The sequence below is a fragment of the Amblyraja radiata genome, chromosome 18 (genome assembly GCF_010909765.2).
Source record: "Amblyraja radiata isolate CabotCenter1 chromosome 18, sAmbRad1.1.pri, whole genome shotgun sequence".
Taxonomy (NCBI): domain Eukaryota; kingdom Metazoa; phylum Chordata; class Chondrichthyes; order Rajiformes; family Rajidae; genus Amblyraja; species Amblyraja radiata.
In genome coordinates this window covers 20,196,604-20,212,664 of record NC_045973.1, presented here as the reverse complement: position 1 = coordinate 20,212,664, position 16,061 = coordinate 20,196,604, and the positions used below count along the sequence as shown (strand labels likewise).

The following is a 16,061-nucleotide window of genomic DNA, read 5'->3' as shown; positions in this document are numbered from 1 at the left end:
TTTTATTGTGTATATTATGAATAATGAATAAAGAAGAATAAAATAAAATAAAAGATGTGTATCAAATAACCTTGCTATGTCCAAGAGGGATCAGTATGACAAGAGGCCCCAAAGTAAATATATTCAAACATTCTACATTCTTTGGATTCATTGCCACGTCTGAGGGCAGTGGCTCCCACTTGAGTGCAGCTCACAGATTTCTGCTGCATCACATTTCCTCAGATAAGTTACTATTCATGAAAAAGCCGAGGAAGTGATTTCATTCGGTTTTGGTCATAAAGCTCTCAAGTTAACTTGACACATGCTGGATCTGTCAACATCAATCCAAGTTTAAAGAACAAGTAGGGCATGATCACTAATTCTAAAGTAATATGACCTGTCCTTTTTCTTTACAGCTGCTCCCTAATCAGCAAGGCATCTCCAGCATTTTCTACTTTTATTTCTATTTAGCCTTTCTGAATAAATACACTATTTAAATATGCGTATTTTTACAATCCTGGCAGACAATAATGTGACATAGGGGGTCAAATTTAAAATTCCTTCAAACAAAGTTGACAAGCACTTTATTGGGTTCATGACTAACATAGTATCAACAAAAAAATATAAGAAAAGATAGCATATTGATGGCAAGTTCCGAAAATGGCATCAGAATACACAAATATATTTTGCGTAACGGTTGTCGGGTGGTGTCACCAATGACCTGGTTGGCACAGTAAGTGCACGTATTTCTTATTCCTTACTATGTTTATGAATACCATATGGAACAATAAAATTGCAAACACCGTTTCCACTTCATTCACCTGATCATGTTGTAGAATACTGCATCCATTTGAGTGGACACCGCAACGAGCGTTACATAAGAAAAACAATATTCACAAAGACACTGTAACAGCTTTGTAGCTGACATGGGTCTGATGTTTTTTGGTTTAAACTTGTAGAAAGCACTGAAGCTGGTCATCAATGATGGATTTTCTTCACAGAACAAAGAGTATGCTATTTTCAGCGAACACTCCATAACTCTTGGAAGTATACACTGCTGCCCTGCAAGGTAATTCCTTTGAAACATCAAGTCTTAGATAGAAAGACCACACTTGATCCTTGGTGCTTTCATCCAGGGCATCGGATCTTTGTTTCCTCGAATCCAGTGTGTGGTTAGATGTACTGGATAGGAGTTTCCAGCTCAGACCAAGTTGTATCTTCGAAGTATTTTCTTTACGACTGGCTTGATGTAAAAGTCTTCGGAGTTGTAGGTACTTCTCGGATCTCTTGTCCCTAATTTACTTTAGCATATTTTTCACTGAGTGTTTGTGGTAGAACGCAAGTTTCTTCTTCGAGCTTGGGCTAAGGATGCATTTCTTTTTCAGTGTTGACTTTCTCCTTGGTGTGCTCTTTCCAAGAACAGAAGACAGTACTGCAGCAAATTTATCAGGTGATCATGGTAGAATTCGCAATGACCTAGAGATAGATTTCCATCTTGCATTTTCACTTGTGAAAGGCAAGGGTGTTTTTTTAAAGTTTCGAGACGCTTTCTCCTCCTTCGCCTTGTTCTCTGCTTCCTTCTTCTGGGCATACAGTGCTCTACGTCTTTCGGTTACTCGTCGTTTTTTGTGTGCTGGCATTGCTGCTCTTTCGTTCCTCTTGTATTCTCTTCACTTCTCAGCCTTGCAAGTGTTGCCTTCCTTGTTCATTTTGGAGCAAGCTTGATACCAAAGGCTTTCTGTCTTGCTCTGAATGCAACTGATCGTTGCTTACATAAGTCTCTGTCTCTCAGTTCTTGTTCTTCACTTCTGTTCATTCTCCATAACTTACAACACAACCGGTCTCCTTCTTTCTGTGCTTGTATTTTACTGGATTTTCTTTCACTCTTTGTCTATATGCTCTCTGCCTTTCAGGTGCTGTCATCTTGTGTTTTTTTTGTTCTGCTCAGAAGGTCCCGGAACAGCTGGCATATCTGGGGGTTTGGTGCTTGCCGTTCTATGCTTACGAAGATACATTCTGCATAATAATAAAAAAAATTAAAAAACCTTGGAACCTTGGAATTAGAGTTTATGGGTTGCTATCATTTATTCCTCAGGTAGCATAAATTTATCAAGGAGAGGATATCAATTTGTATAATCAGCTGTCGCTAAAAAAAAAGAATATGACAAGAAAGTCTTTAAAAATGGCAAAAAAAAGAGACAAAAATTCTCTTTAAAAAATCCCCCCCCCCCCCCCCCCCCCCCCCTAAAAATTGCAGAATTAAGAAGATCTAGGAAAATAAATTATGGTATTTGTAATGGGGTAGGCCTAGACCTCAGCCCCCCCCTCTCAAAAAAAACGAATGTTTTCAGCTGAATCTCTTGCTCCGGGAGAAGCTGGTAAGAAGTGGTGCTTCTACCACCAACGCTGGGGTTCCGCGGCCCGCCAATGCCGCTTGCCCAGTTCGTTTCCGGGAAATGCTAGGGCCAGCCGCCAGTAATCACCTCGGGGGTTGGCAAGATACACCGCTTATATGCATGGGACCGGTGCTCAGGACGACGATTCCTGGTGTACACAGTAGTGGTGGAAATCTGCGTTTTGCCCCCATCGGAGGGTGGACACTCATTCTGGGAAGCGGAGGCTCTCGTTAACTCCCGTGAATGGCAGCACCATACGAACTTACGGCGTCCGCAGCATTCCACTTATCTTTGGCTCTTGCCACTTCACCTAGCCTTTCACCGTTGCAGACGTGTCCCAGCCGTTGCTGGGCGGCAATTTCCTGTGGGCACAATCACTTTTAGTAGACCTGAGGGGGAAACGCCTTGTCCACGCATCCACATTGGAAGCAATCTCGCCAATCCGCAACCCGGTGTCTGAAGTGGACAACATTTACGCACAAATTTTGGCGGGAGACTGTGTCTGTGGCTCACTTGAAGCCGGCCCATTTAGACCGTAGCGAGCCTGTGCAGGTGGCCCAGCCTTGCCGTCGGGGGTGTCTGCCGCCCGGTTGCTCCCAAATTCAATCGTACCAGGCCTGTCCCCTGTGCGTGGGGACATGTGCACGAGGTCTGGGCGCCTCATTCGTCTTCCCGTTCGGTTCCGTGCCTCTGGTTCTGGGAGGGGGGTCCTGTGGCGGTCCCTGATGGTTAGCCACGTATAGTGCGAACCCTCAGCTCTAGGGGTTGGGTCTCGTGACTTGGTTTGTAGTTGGAGTGGAACTCGGTGTGGCTTTGGAAACTGTTAGTTCATTATGAATAAAGAAAACTTTGCTTGACACTCATGTGGGCGCCGCATTGAAGGCGCCTCTGCCTACAGTCTGTATGTTTTTTTTCTATCTTTTATAAAATTTTAGTTTGTCTAACCAGTTTGTTTTGGGGATACTTTAGTTTTTCTATGTGGGGGAGGGGGGGAGGTTAAGGGGGAAACCACTTCCCAGTCGCTTCCTGGCGGGGATGTAACTATTTCTCCGAGTCGCGTCCTCGCCCCCATCCTCGCGGCCTACCACTGGATCAGAGCGGCCTTTCCTACCGGAGACCGCGGACCGGACAAGACGTCAACGGCGGCGGCGCGGCGCCGGATTCACCGCGGAGAGTTCGGTACCTACTTGGATCGCCGTTTGAAGCTCCGGAGCGTTGGGCCTGCAGCGTCGACATTGCGGGGCTGTGGTATGCGGAGCTCCCAACGCGGGCAGCGCTGACCGACATCGGCGAGTCTTGGGGCCCTTTGCCGTGGGCCGCCAGCGTGAATCTCCGCCCAGCGCGGCCTGGGGACGTCGGGAGCCGTGGACTCTGGTAGGAAGTGGCCGATTTTGAGGTCCAAGCCACTGAGGTTGGCCTCCCGTTCTGACGTCGGAGTTCCAACATCCCGGCGAGCGGGCCTGAACGGCGGGCTGCCCGTAGCCGCGACTGCGGAGAGCTCCGGAGGCCCCAACCTTGTCTTGTATCTTGTATGTCCCGCTTCAGTGGCTTTGCTTGACACACGTGTCCCACTTCATCACCACAAAGCACATTTCCCTCCCATCCAGTTTCAACATTCCAAAGGACTGCTCCCTCTGCGAGCAATTCCTTGGTTCTATCGTCATCAACCACCGCTCACTTCTCATAGCACCCTCCTACGCAACTCGTCCCTTCCCACCTTCCTTCTAGTGATACAGGGATCAGCTTACACTTCTTTGAACTCAATGTATTGCATTCGGTTTTTATGGTGTGGTTTCCTCAACACAGGAGGAGCTTTATGCAGATTGGGTGACCACTTTGCAGAATACCTTCATTCAACCTACAAAGGTTACTCTGAGCTTCCATTTCTTCAATTGTGCATTCCTACACACACTCTGACCTATCTTCCTTTGGTCTCTTATATTGTTCCAACCAAGCCCAATTCAAGCTTTTAGACCAACATCTTGGTGGATCAGGTGGTAGTTGAATGCAAGGTTGGCATTTTCGGTCAATGATGTTTCATGTTTAGGGTTAGTCGTCAGTCACGAACATCAGTTGTTTCTCTCTCAAAAAATGCTTCTGGCCTAATGAATGTTTCTCACATTTTCTTATTTTTTACTTCTTATTTCTTATTTCTTGTATTAGCAGTTTATTGCATTGGAATCCATGGCCAGCTCTGTTAAATCTCAATGATTCCCCCTCCATAGATTCTGCCAGGCCAGCTGCGTTTTCCCAGTGGTCCCTTTGACATCAGTGGGAACCTTGCTGGCAACTGCTCTTGAGTGAAAACAGAATCAGGTGCTCTTGTGATTCCTCCTCCAGTTAATAGTGGATGGATACAATCAGATGGGGCGGCAGCCTCAAACCACCTGGATGACTACTGGAAGGCAAGTGGAATAGCTCAATTGTACCCGAAGAAGTCAAGGCAACCAGGACAACAAAAAACACGTGCTATTTTCAATGGCACACAACATTCCAAAGAGTTTTGTAGGTTTTGGAATGCCATTGAATCACTGTAGTTATGAAGGAAGGAACCTTACACAACTTCAAAGTGACAAAGCCTGAATAGTCTCATTTTTTGTGGTTTATTTGAAGGATAAATATTGTCCAGGTTATAAAAAAAGCTCACTTGCTTTCCTTCAGTCCAGTGTTGTGGAATCCTTTGTAGCCATAGGCGGTCAGAAGGTATTTATGTCTAAAATATCATGCAAATGACAGCAATTCTGGCAGTGCAACTCCCACTCAATACTGTACTGAACAGTTAGCTTAGATATTTGAGCTTAAATCTCTGGAACTGGGCTTGAAACCACAACTGGCTGACCCAGGCAAGAATATTACCACATGAGCCATTGCTGATGGTGGGGTAAGGTGGGGGGAATAGTGATGAAGCAAAACAAGAGTTACCTGGATGTTGACAAGGATGAAGGTAGAACCACATCGAAGGAACACGGCTCATGTTTCAAAGCATCCAATGCCCCAAGCGCAGCTGCTATCTCTGGTAACTGAGGCTCATCCTGGCAAGCCTTTTCTGTGTTACTGTCTATCTCATCAGCATCAATTCCTGCAAGTCAGATTTGCTAATTAGTCTCATTATAATCTATGCAATAATTTCACTCATCATAAAATTTAGTCTGGTGGAAGTTTGGAGAGACTCCATAATTTCCATGTCATGCACAAGTATATGTGAACCTCAGGCCATGTTACAGGGTTACAGGGTTTCCTTTATTGTCATTCAGACCGAAGTCTGAACGAAATTTCGTGCCTGCAGTCATACATACATACAATACAATAAAAAACAACAATAAACACATATTAACATCCACCACAGTGAGTCCACATAGCACCTTCTCACTGTGATGGAGGCAAAAGTCTTAGGGCTGCAGTCTCTTCCCTCCTCTTCTCCCTCTGCGCTGAGGCGATACCCCACCGGGCGATGTAGCAAACAGTCCCGCGGCTCACACACCGCGGCCCCGGGGTGGTCGAAGCTGCCGTCCACCAGTCCTGCTGACACAGCCGCTGGCCCGCGGCAGAACCCCGGACTCAGGTCACCGCCGCCAGAACACCGTCCCAGCCACTGGACCATCGTTCCAGCCCCGAGCCGGATCGCCCTCACGTGAGTACCGTGAGTACCATGTGGATAGAAACCCAATATTCCTAATACAATTATTTTCATTAATGTTGGGTTGGGAGATAATACCCTAACGCTGTTTTTATTTCTACACGATTTCACTGTTGTACAATTATAAAAATAGTATCCCATTGGAGAGTTACGCAAGATCAATTATCAGAGATCACATAGTCAATAGTGACTACCTTGCATATAATCTCACATAATCTCTGAAGCATTTGCAAGGAACCAGGGAAATGGAAAGAAGGAAATTGAATAATTTCCATTAGTCTGGAATGGGAACAGCCGTTTTAAGAATCGGGAGATTTAAAACCACCCAGGACAACTCAACCACTGACAATGAGCGTACCAGTGGCTGGAGTTTCTAGTAATTACAGGTGAATTTGGAGCAACTAACCAAGCTTCTTAATGAGCACGGGGTCAGCGGCACCTCACGCGCTGAAACTTCTCCGCGCTGCCCGTGCAGCTCGTGAAGCCCCGCCCCTCCCCCGCCCGCCCGTTCCAGCTGTGGGTTTCCAGAGAGTCAGAGGCCGCTTCTGTCCCTCCGAATTTCGCAGCCCACTAACTCGCCCGGCTCCACTTCACCCCCCCCCTCTCCTCTTCTCATTTCCTCCCCTCTCCTCCTTCCCTCTCCTCTCTACCAGTCGTCACAGGGGACGACCTCCTCTCCGGGAAGGCCCAATCGTCTGTCTCTCCACCCCTCCTCCCCCCCCCCGGCCGGCTCTGTCACGCTGGTGGGTGCGCTTCCCTTAGCGGAAGCCACGATCGGCTGGTCCCCCCGCTGCTTTTCACCGTCCTCAGATCGGGCCCCCACGAGCTGCCACCCCGCCCCCCTCTCTCTAAAACTCAGATCTTGTTATCTTCCGGTTTTTGCGCGTTTTTTCTATTTGCGTAAAAACGGTCCGCGATAGCACTTCGATTTTTCGCCAGCTCATTCATCTTTCTCCTGTGCTGTGAGTGCACAAAGTTTCATTCCGATCGGTGGTCAATTGTAAAAGTTAGCGAAGTTTAAAAATCTTAAAAACAGCGCGTACACAGATTGATCTCCTCTCCTGCCAGTCAGTGCCACGTGGATTATTCTCTTCTCCTGTCATTCCACGGAACGGTTCGCCCCTTCCTGCGCCATCGCTGAGGGACGCTCTGGAGCTGAGGGACGCTCTGGACGGCCGGCGGAGGTCTTCAGCCGGACACAATTTCGGAGGGTCCGGAAGCAGCCCAGCCCGATGCGGAGTTGCAGATGTCGCCAAACGGAAAGAGGAGACTCTGATCCCGGCGGAGGAGAATGACCAGCGTCCGCTGTGAATCCCCATCTCACCGCCAGCTCCAGTCCCTTCCCCTCTGGTCCCCCTCGCTGGCTCCTGCCCCCCTCCCCCATGATACCCCCTCTCCCCCATGGCACTTCCGCCGTCTTTTCTCCAAGCTCTCTCCCCTCTCCCCCCGCACACACCCCTCTCCCCCACAACACCCACATGCCCCTCCCCCCAAACCCCCCCCCACAAGATTCCAATACCAGATGAAACTTTATAACATTAAATACTACTTTGATTAATAAAATCCATATTATTTTTACCTCTGATAGTTAAACACTGTTGTTCAGTTTCTTTATTGTGTTCACTCTTTAATTTCTTCTCCTCAGGTTTCCATCTGCTCGTCACCTCAGTAATCAGCTGTTGAAACTCCTGCTTGTGTTTTGCACCTGCAATGTAATAAATCAAATATTGTTAGCATATTTGCATGGTAGCTATGAGAGCAGTCCTGATATTCCACCGGACAATGTTACAATAAACTTGTTGACAATGGGAATAAGCGAGTTTGGTATTCCGACTGCGCATGCCCAGATCATAGGTCACAAGCGAAAAACAGTCTCGGCAATGGTGGTGTGCCTTGTGTGCAGGCTTGCGTTTCGTCCGTGGTCGGGGTCGGCTCTCCGTCGCTGTTGAGTTGCTGCTGGGCCGTCCCCGACCTTTCCCTGGTGTCCTGTCCCTGTCCGGGGTGGCATTGGGCTGGCGGGGCGACCCCAGACTTGCAGCCGCTGGCTCCAACTCGGCTCTGCCTGTCCCGCAGGATTGGCCGGCAGCCGTCCACCTCCAACCCCCTCCACTCAGTCCGACACCAAGATCCTGCTGAAGATGCGCAGCCGCCGGCCCTGCTCGAAGACGGGCGACTCCGAGCCGTTGCTGCTGGAGTCGTACTGGTCAGAGAGAGTCTGTGGACGGGCTCCTGCTGGCCATGAGCAGGCCAGGCGCCTGCTGGAGCTGCTGGTGCTGTTTTGTATTTTTTTATTTATTTTTTTTTAAATTAGAAGTACGGTAAATTACAATAACACACAACACATATATCTTAATACATTTTTTGTACCGCTTCATTTTTTTTTTAAGCTTTAAGAAAAAGATAGAAGTAAGGAAAGTAAAGAAGGTGCGCAAGAGTCGTGAAGTGCAAGAGAGTGTTGGGAAAAGAAAGCCCCTTAGAAAAGAAGTTAGAGAAGGAAGTAAAGTAAGAAAGTAGACCCTAGAAAAGAAAGAAAAAGAAAGTAAGGACAATCGCTCTATTATAACATTAAACTCCGCAGAAAGACTACCAACCAAGTCTGTTTTTGTTGTTTTACCTCCCATTGCCAGGTCCTGATACCATTTATTTATTTATTTATTTTTAAAATTACTATTGCACCTCATGCTTGTAATAGGTCCATAAACGTAGACCACGTCTTTTGGAATTGGTTTGCTTTTCCTGCTAAGAGGAATCTCATCTCTTCCAGATGTAATGTTTCAAACATATTTGATGTCCACATTTTTATTGTTGGTGTGGGCGCATTTTTCCAGAATTTAAGTATGAGCTTTTTTCCCATTATTAGCCCGTAATTGAGTAAATTCTTCTGATACACGTTTAATTCAGGGATACCTTCCGATATCCCAAAAATGATCCATTCTGGTTTTGGTACCAGTTTTATTTTAGTTAATTTTGAAAAAATATCAAATATTCCATGCCAGAATTTTTGGATTTTTGTACAAAAAACAAAAGAATGCGCTATGGTAGCTTCTTGACACAGACATTTATCACAGATTGGTGAAACATTAGGAAAGATTTTATTTAATTTAGTTTTTGAATAATATAGTCTATGTAATGTTTTGAATTGGATAAGCGTATGTCGTACATTGATCGAGCATTTATGCACCTGTAGTAAATGATTATCCCAGCTCTCTTTTGAAATTTTTATAGCTAATTCTTGTTCCCAGTCTCTTCTAATTCCATCTGTTGTGGGTATTTCTATGTTTAAAATGATATTATATAAGTACGATATTAAATTAGCTGATTCCGCCTTTGTCTTCATTGCTTCATCCAGTAAGTCGGAAGGCATATTATGATAGTCTTTTGTGTATTTTTTCAAATAATCACAAATTTGAAGATATTTAAAATATTGGTTATTTTTCAAATTATATTTCAGTTGTAGTTGTTGAAATGATAGTAATTTTCCCACTTCATACAGATCTTCGAGCGTTTTGATTCCCATTCTTTCCCATTGTATAAATGATTTGTCTATGATTGATGGTTTAAACGATGGGTTATTGGCTATTGGTATTGAGAGAGATAGGTTTCTTAATTTTAGATTCTGTTTTATTTGTTTCCATGTTCTAATTGTGCTATGTATAATTGGGTTTTTATTATAATTTTTATTATTCAGATTTATTGGTGAGAGGATAATCGCTCCTATATTACTCGGGGAGCAGTCCCCTTTTTCCATTACAATCCAGTCCGCCTGCTGGGCAGAATTGTCCAGCAGGTGAATCATATTTTTAATATTATATAGCTGGTGCTGTTGGTGGTGCTGGCGGCAGGAGCAACCTCCTCCCCCTCCCTTGCCCAGCCGCAAGGTGAAGGGCGCCCGCAGCGCGGCCCTGTCAAGCGCCGGGCCGGAGGAGGCCGAGTCCAGGCTGGCGCTCTGGCGCAGGCGAGGCCGGTGTCCTCGCTCCCCCTCGGGGTTGTGGATGAAGTGGCAGCGGGTAGCGTAGGGGCATAAGCCAGTGGTGTGCAAGGTATGGCTTGTACTTGGGGTTGTAGCTGAGGGAGCGCAGCTTGGCCAGGCTGTGGGCGAACTGGCACTTGTCGCCATAGCAGCCCATCGGGGAGCAGGCAGGCTCCTCTGGAGTTGGAGCGGGATTGGGCTGGAGTTGGCACTTCTCCACGCTAGCTAAGGGCCTCGGGCTGCTGTTGTCGTTGGTCCGGGCTGTCGGTTGGCCCTGCGAGAGAGGCGGAGGTGAGCTGGGGTTGGCGCTTCTCCGCGTTGGCTGTGGGCCTGGGTGCTGGTCTCCTGTCGGTCCGGACGTCTCTGGCCACCCCCCGGGTGGGGATGGGCGACTCAAGTGGGGCGGGGACGGGCCAGTGGTGGTTCGGCAGCACTTGCGGCGCCGGGGACACGGGTTTGATCCTGGCTGCGGATAAGGCGTGGTTCTGTGTGCGTGCGGCTGCCGAGTCAGTCCAGTCTCCCCTCCCCACCCCCAGTCTCCCACGTATCTGCCCCCCGACAAATACAAACTTGAAAAAAGACCAAAAAAATCGGACCCAAACTACACCCACTGGGCTGGCGGGTTTGTTCGATTTTTATTGAAAGCGTTATTGAAAGCGTTTGATCTTTGACAAATCCCATGATACCTTGCATTTTTTGGAATACCGAACTCACTTATTAAATAGCATGATCTCATTACTCTAGAAAAACACAATTGTTATTTTCCTCAAGACAGTCAAAAACAAGTGGAATAAAAAGTCTTGTTAGCAATAGGATTAATCTTTGGAAGACGTCTTAAAGCAATTATATCTAAAGGGCCATCCCACTTATGCGATTTCTTTGGAGACTTACCTTTTTCTGGTCGCCGCTGGATTTTCAACATTTTGAAAATGGCTGTGGGCTTGGTCCCCCAACGCAACCTGTTCCCCAATGCAATATTGCACCACTAACCCATAGCCCCCATGGGGGGGGGGGGCGTGGTCCCCCAACTGAATCCGTTCTCGAACGTAAGATTCCAGCACTCCCCTGCTTCCCTCAGTAGTGGAATAAAAAAAATAAATACAATTGCACTTCCACTGCCTGTCGCAGCAGTTCCAATTGCAATACCGATTCGCCCTCCCCCTCGTGATGAAACACTTGCTGTGATATCCCATTGAGGTGAAAAGTTCAGAGTGTTCCTGTTTTGCTTTGTATAGGGGTTGGAAGCTGGCAGGAAGGATTTTAACAGTAAAAATCTTGTTAAAGTTGGCATTTTTAAAAGCTTTAATCATCAATAACGTGAAATATAGCATCATCACTGAAAGCTCCTGGAAAAAGGCTCTCTGAGAAGCTACAGTTACCGTTGGCAACGTCCCACTGTGATGTCATCATGGCACTCGGCAGCTTGAGAGCCTATTGTGATTGGCGCTCTGTGAGTGGCATTGTGACATCATCACTGGAAGCTGCTGGAAAAAGGCTCTCTGTGGGAAGCTGCGGTTACTGTTAGCAATGCCCCATTGTGATGTAATTGTGGCTCATATGTCAGGCTGTTATTCATTGATTACAGCTCGGCATTTAACACAATCATCCCCTCCAAACTGGTTACCAAGCTCGCAGAACTGGGTCTTTACGCATCCCTCTGCAACTGGATCCTCGACTTCCTCATCCACAGACCACAGTCTGTTCGTATTGGTGGAAATGTGTCAGCCTCGATAACAATCAGCACGGGAGCACCTCAAGGCTGCGTGCTCAGCCCCCTGCTGTACTCACTCTATACCCATGATTGCGTAGCGAACCACAGTGCGAACTCCATCATCAAGTTCGCTGACGACACCACTATTGTGGGGCGTATCACTGATGGGGATGGGTCAGAATACAGAAGAGAGATCGAGCAACTGTCCATATGGTGCCAGGGCAATAACCTGGCCCTCAACACCAGCAAAACCAAGGAACTGATTGTGGACTTTGGAAGGAGTAGGAGGGGGACCCACCGCCCCATTTATATCAAGATGGTTGAAAGGGTCAAGAACTTCAAATTCCTGGGCGCGCACATCTCTGAAGATCTTTCCTGGTCCGAGAACACTAACGCATTTATCAAAAAAACTCATCAGCGCCTCTACTTCCTGAGAAGATTACGGAGAGTCGGATTGTCAAGGAAGACTCTCTCTAACTTCTACAGGTGCACAGTCGAGAGCATACTGACCGGTTGCATCGTGGCTTGGTTCAGCAATTTGAGCGCCCTGGAGATTATTATTTACCATTCAATGTATACTTCCAGAATGGACTGGAATCCATCATCGGCTCTGACCTTCCTTCCATCGAGGGGATTTATCGCAGTCGCTGCTTCAAAAAGGCTGGCAGTATCATCAAAGACCCACACCATCCTGGCCACACACTCATCTCCCTGCTACCTTCAGGTAGAAGGTACAGGAGCCTGAAGACTGCAACAACCAGGTTCAGGAATAGCTACTTCCCCACAGCCATCAGGCTATTAAACCTGGCTCGGACAAAACTCTGATTATTAATAACCACTTTCTGTTATTTGCACTTTACCAGTTTATTTATTCATGTGTGTATATATTTATATCATGGTATATGGACACATTTATCTGTTTTGTAGTAAATGCCTACTATTTTCTGTGTGCTTAAGCAAAGCAAGAATTTAATTGTCCTATACAGGGACACATGACAATAAACTCACTTGAACTTGAACTTGAATTTGGCACACGGCAGCTTGAGAGCCTATTGTGGTTGGTGCATTGTGAGTGGCATTGTAACATCATCACTAGAAGCTGCTGGCAAAAGGCTCTCTGTGAGAAGCAGTTTTTGGCTCTTTTTTTAAACTTTAAACATGAATAACGTGAAATATAGGATGAAATCTTAAGTGAACCCTGAGTACGGCGTGGACGGGAAAAATGTGTTAAAATATGTAAAAATTTAAGCGCTAGTGCGTAGCGTTTTGAGGAAGATAAAAACATACAGAGAGACACACACACACACATACAAGATGAGACTTTTAGTATATAGAAGTTTAGTAAATTTTAGTGACATTGCAAAACACTTTAGTTAAAACAGTTAGCAGATGATGTCTGTTATAACGGGGGGATTACTGTAAATGGACCGTAGCGGAGGGAGTGGTGTTCACTATTGCTGATGACTGCAGATGATGGTTAGTAGATAAAACATCACAAAGTGCTGGAGTAATTCAGCTGGTCAGGATCTCTGGAGAACATGGATAGGTGACATCGGGACTCTTCCTCACACTGATTTAGTCAGTTGAGTTACTCCATATCTTTGTATCGTTTCATTTCAAAATTAGGCACGGTTATCGTGGAGCTCCCACCTCTATCCATGGACCCAAGCAGTCTTTCCAAGTGAGGCAGAGGTTCACCTGCACCTCCTCCAACCTCATTTATTGCAACCGCTGCTTTAGGTGTCAACTGCTCTACATCGGTGAGACCAAGCGCAGGTTTGGTGATCGCTTCGCTCAACACCTCCGCACAGTTCGCATTAACCAACCTGATCTCTTCAACTCCCCCTCCCATTTGGAATCCGGCCTTTCTGTCCCGGGTCTCCTCCATGGCCAGAGTGAGTCCCACCACAAATTGGAGGAAAGGCACCTCTTATTTCGCTTGGGTAGTTTCTCGATCCGATATGTCACCTATTCCTTCGCTGAGTTTCCCCAGCAGTTTTGTCTACCTTCGATTTTTCCAGCATCTGCAGTTCTTTCTTAAACCTATCACATGCTGTCACTTCCAAGGAAGAATATGTTGACAACTCAGGGCGAGGAGGAGGTGGTGCACCTTGTGAGTCGTAGGGGGGGGGGGGGTCGGAAGCCGAGGGTCTAAACGGCCAGGGAGATGGTGCCGGGGAAGGGTCGGCAAGTCATTCCATTCACATTCAGTTTATAAAGCCATCTGCGGCCGCTCAGGGAATTTCAAATGAGCTCACATAAATTTTTGCCAGATAATCGGTTTTCAACCTGTAGTTTGGATGTGAATTTAGTAGTGTATTTGTGCAAAAAACAGCAGCCAAAATGCACAAAAAATATTTCCCCCAATGTAGTAACGAACAAATCAAACAATTAGGTAGTTTGCACTTCCCTTTTGGTTTAATTAATAGGCAATTTTTCAAAGTTTTATTTACAGAGTTTGGCCTGAATTTTGCTATTGGCTATAGAATTAACGTTGTGCAGGATATTGAGAATACTTTACTCTTCAAAATAGTGGGAGCTTTTATTTTCATCAGAGTCAGATGGAGGGCTTAAATTTCAATCAAAGGTAAGACTTCAGAGACAGTACAAGACTGGTGTGTAAATCTACATGATGTGCTTACGTCTCTGGAGTGGAACCTGGAATAAACAGCCATCTGACACACTGAAGACAGAAAGTTACTGCTTCGTAGTGCCAGAAAGCAACAAGGCATTAATTAGACAAGGTCTATCTCATACAATTGCTAATTTCATACATATCTGGGATTTAACAAATCTAGTAGGACAATTGCCAACACCGATCAGACTAATTCCTAAACAATAACTCTGTAAAATATTGCTAATTTGGTGGAAAAAATCATGGTGAAGGATTAACTTCACTACTCAAAAGACTAACAGAAACTGCAGAAATTAAACCAGTGTCCAGGATTAGAACAGACAGTATCTGAGAGAGGACAGTGTCCTCTCTCAGATGATGAATTAGTGCCCTTCCATGTTCAACAACATTAGAGAAATGCATTCTATCACATGTAAGGACAGGGCCAGGGGCATGGGTCCACCTGCACTTACAGATTCCCCTCAAAGCCACACATCATTCTGACTTGGAAATATATCACCAACCATTCATCACTCTCCCCAAAAACACTGTGGGAGTACATTCACCAGATATCAAAGTTGTGAAATGACCTGTTTAAATAAAAATCCTTCTTTTCTTTTCAATGGTGATGCAAAATTGTTTTGATACTGGAGGACTTGGTGATTGTAGTTCCATTTATGTCAATGCCATTTATTTCTGAATGATTAATGAAATATCCTTTCTTTAGTATTGGCAATCAGGAAACAAAAATTAGGTTTAAATATTTGTAAAATTATTCCCTTAACAATACATACCTTAGTTTATGCAGAATTAATCCTGCAAAAACAACAGGTTCTGATTTTCCTAGGTAATTGCACCCCTACAATTGTGCGTCCACATTATCAAATCAAGCAACAATACAGCAGGAAAAAAAGTGGGTTATTTACACCATCACCGTGCCACTCCACATTTCCCTATCTCCCTGACACTAATTCTTATTAATAGAAAGTAATTATTATTGTTCTGCCTCCATTCAAACCCATGGTATCACTATTTTGCAACTTTTTTCATTGCAAAAGCACAATGAAATTCTTTCAGTAGGCTTGATAACAGTATGATTTATTGTTCCAATATTGGGTTTGAACTACCAGTTATTAAACATGCACTACTGCTGCACATGCTAAACTACTAAAATCTTTGAGTTTCCATTACCTGTGTCTGGAGCATCAATTTTACTACTGCTAAACCATTTATCCAGAGATCAATAAATTTAGGAAACTACTTGCAGATACTGATTTTAAAGGCTACATCATTTAATTGCAGATCAATACATTTTTGGAAACTTTCAGCTGCTGATTTCAAAGGACCTTTGTTTTATCAGGATAAATTCTAAATAAATGTTTAAATTAATTTATGTATCGTTAAAGGGATCATTTTAGAGATATTTATACTAGAATTTTTTTCCTGGTTGGGGAACGATGGTGCAGTAAGACTTGCACAACACCAGCACAATTCAAAACAAACCTATTTAAACTTTTCCAAGGTGATTTAGATACTTGATAATCTTCATTACAAGGTTAAAGCCCATTCCTCTCCCTCTTAAGTACTTCCTTGGTATCAAGGATAATTCAATTTCACTACAGTTTTGCAGTTTAAAGCAAACATAGGGACATATCTCTTCTATAGATGGGACTAAAGCTGACTGACAAGGGGGTTGGCCATGAGGATAGCTTGCGAGATGGTGTATCCTTTCCACCATTTACACAGGATGTCTG

The 16,061-nt window shown here is 45.2% G+C and overlaps 1 protein-coding gene across 5 annotated transcripts in view; it reads right to left on the bottom strand.

Annotated features, from left to right (window-relative positions):
- rad18 (RAD18 E3 ubiquitin protein ligase) overlaps positions 1-16,061 on the bottom strand; it is a 102,573-nt gene that overhangs the window by 27,201 nt on the left and 59,311 nt on the right. For 4 of the 5 annotated variants that reach the window (XM_033036771.1, XM_033036772.1, XM_033036774.1 and 1 more), the window contains 2 exons: positions 7,592-7,717; positions 5,298-5,454 (listed from right to left, as the gene is read on the bottom strand). In XM_033036771.1, coding sequence (XP_032892662.1) covers positions 5,298-5,454; positions 7,592-7,717 — 283 coding nt within the window. Of the gene's footprint in view, positions 1-1,612; positions 1,996-5,297; positions 5,455-7,591; positions 7,718-16,061 lie in introns of those variants that run through there. The other variant, XM_033036773.1, reaches the window with a different exon arrangement.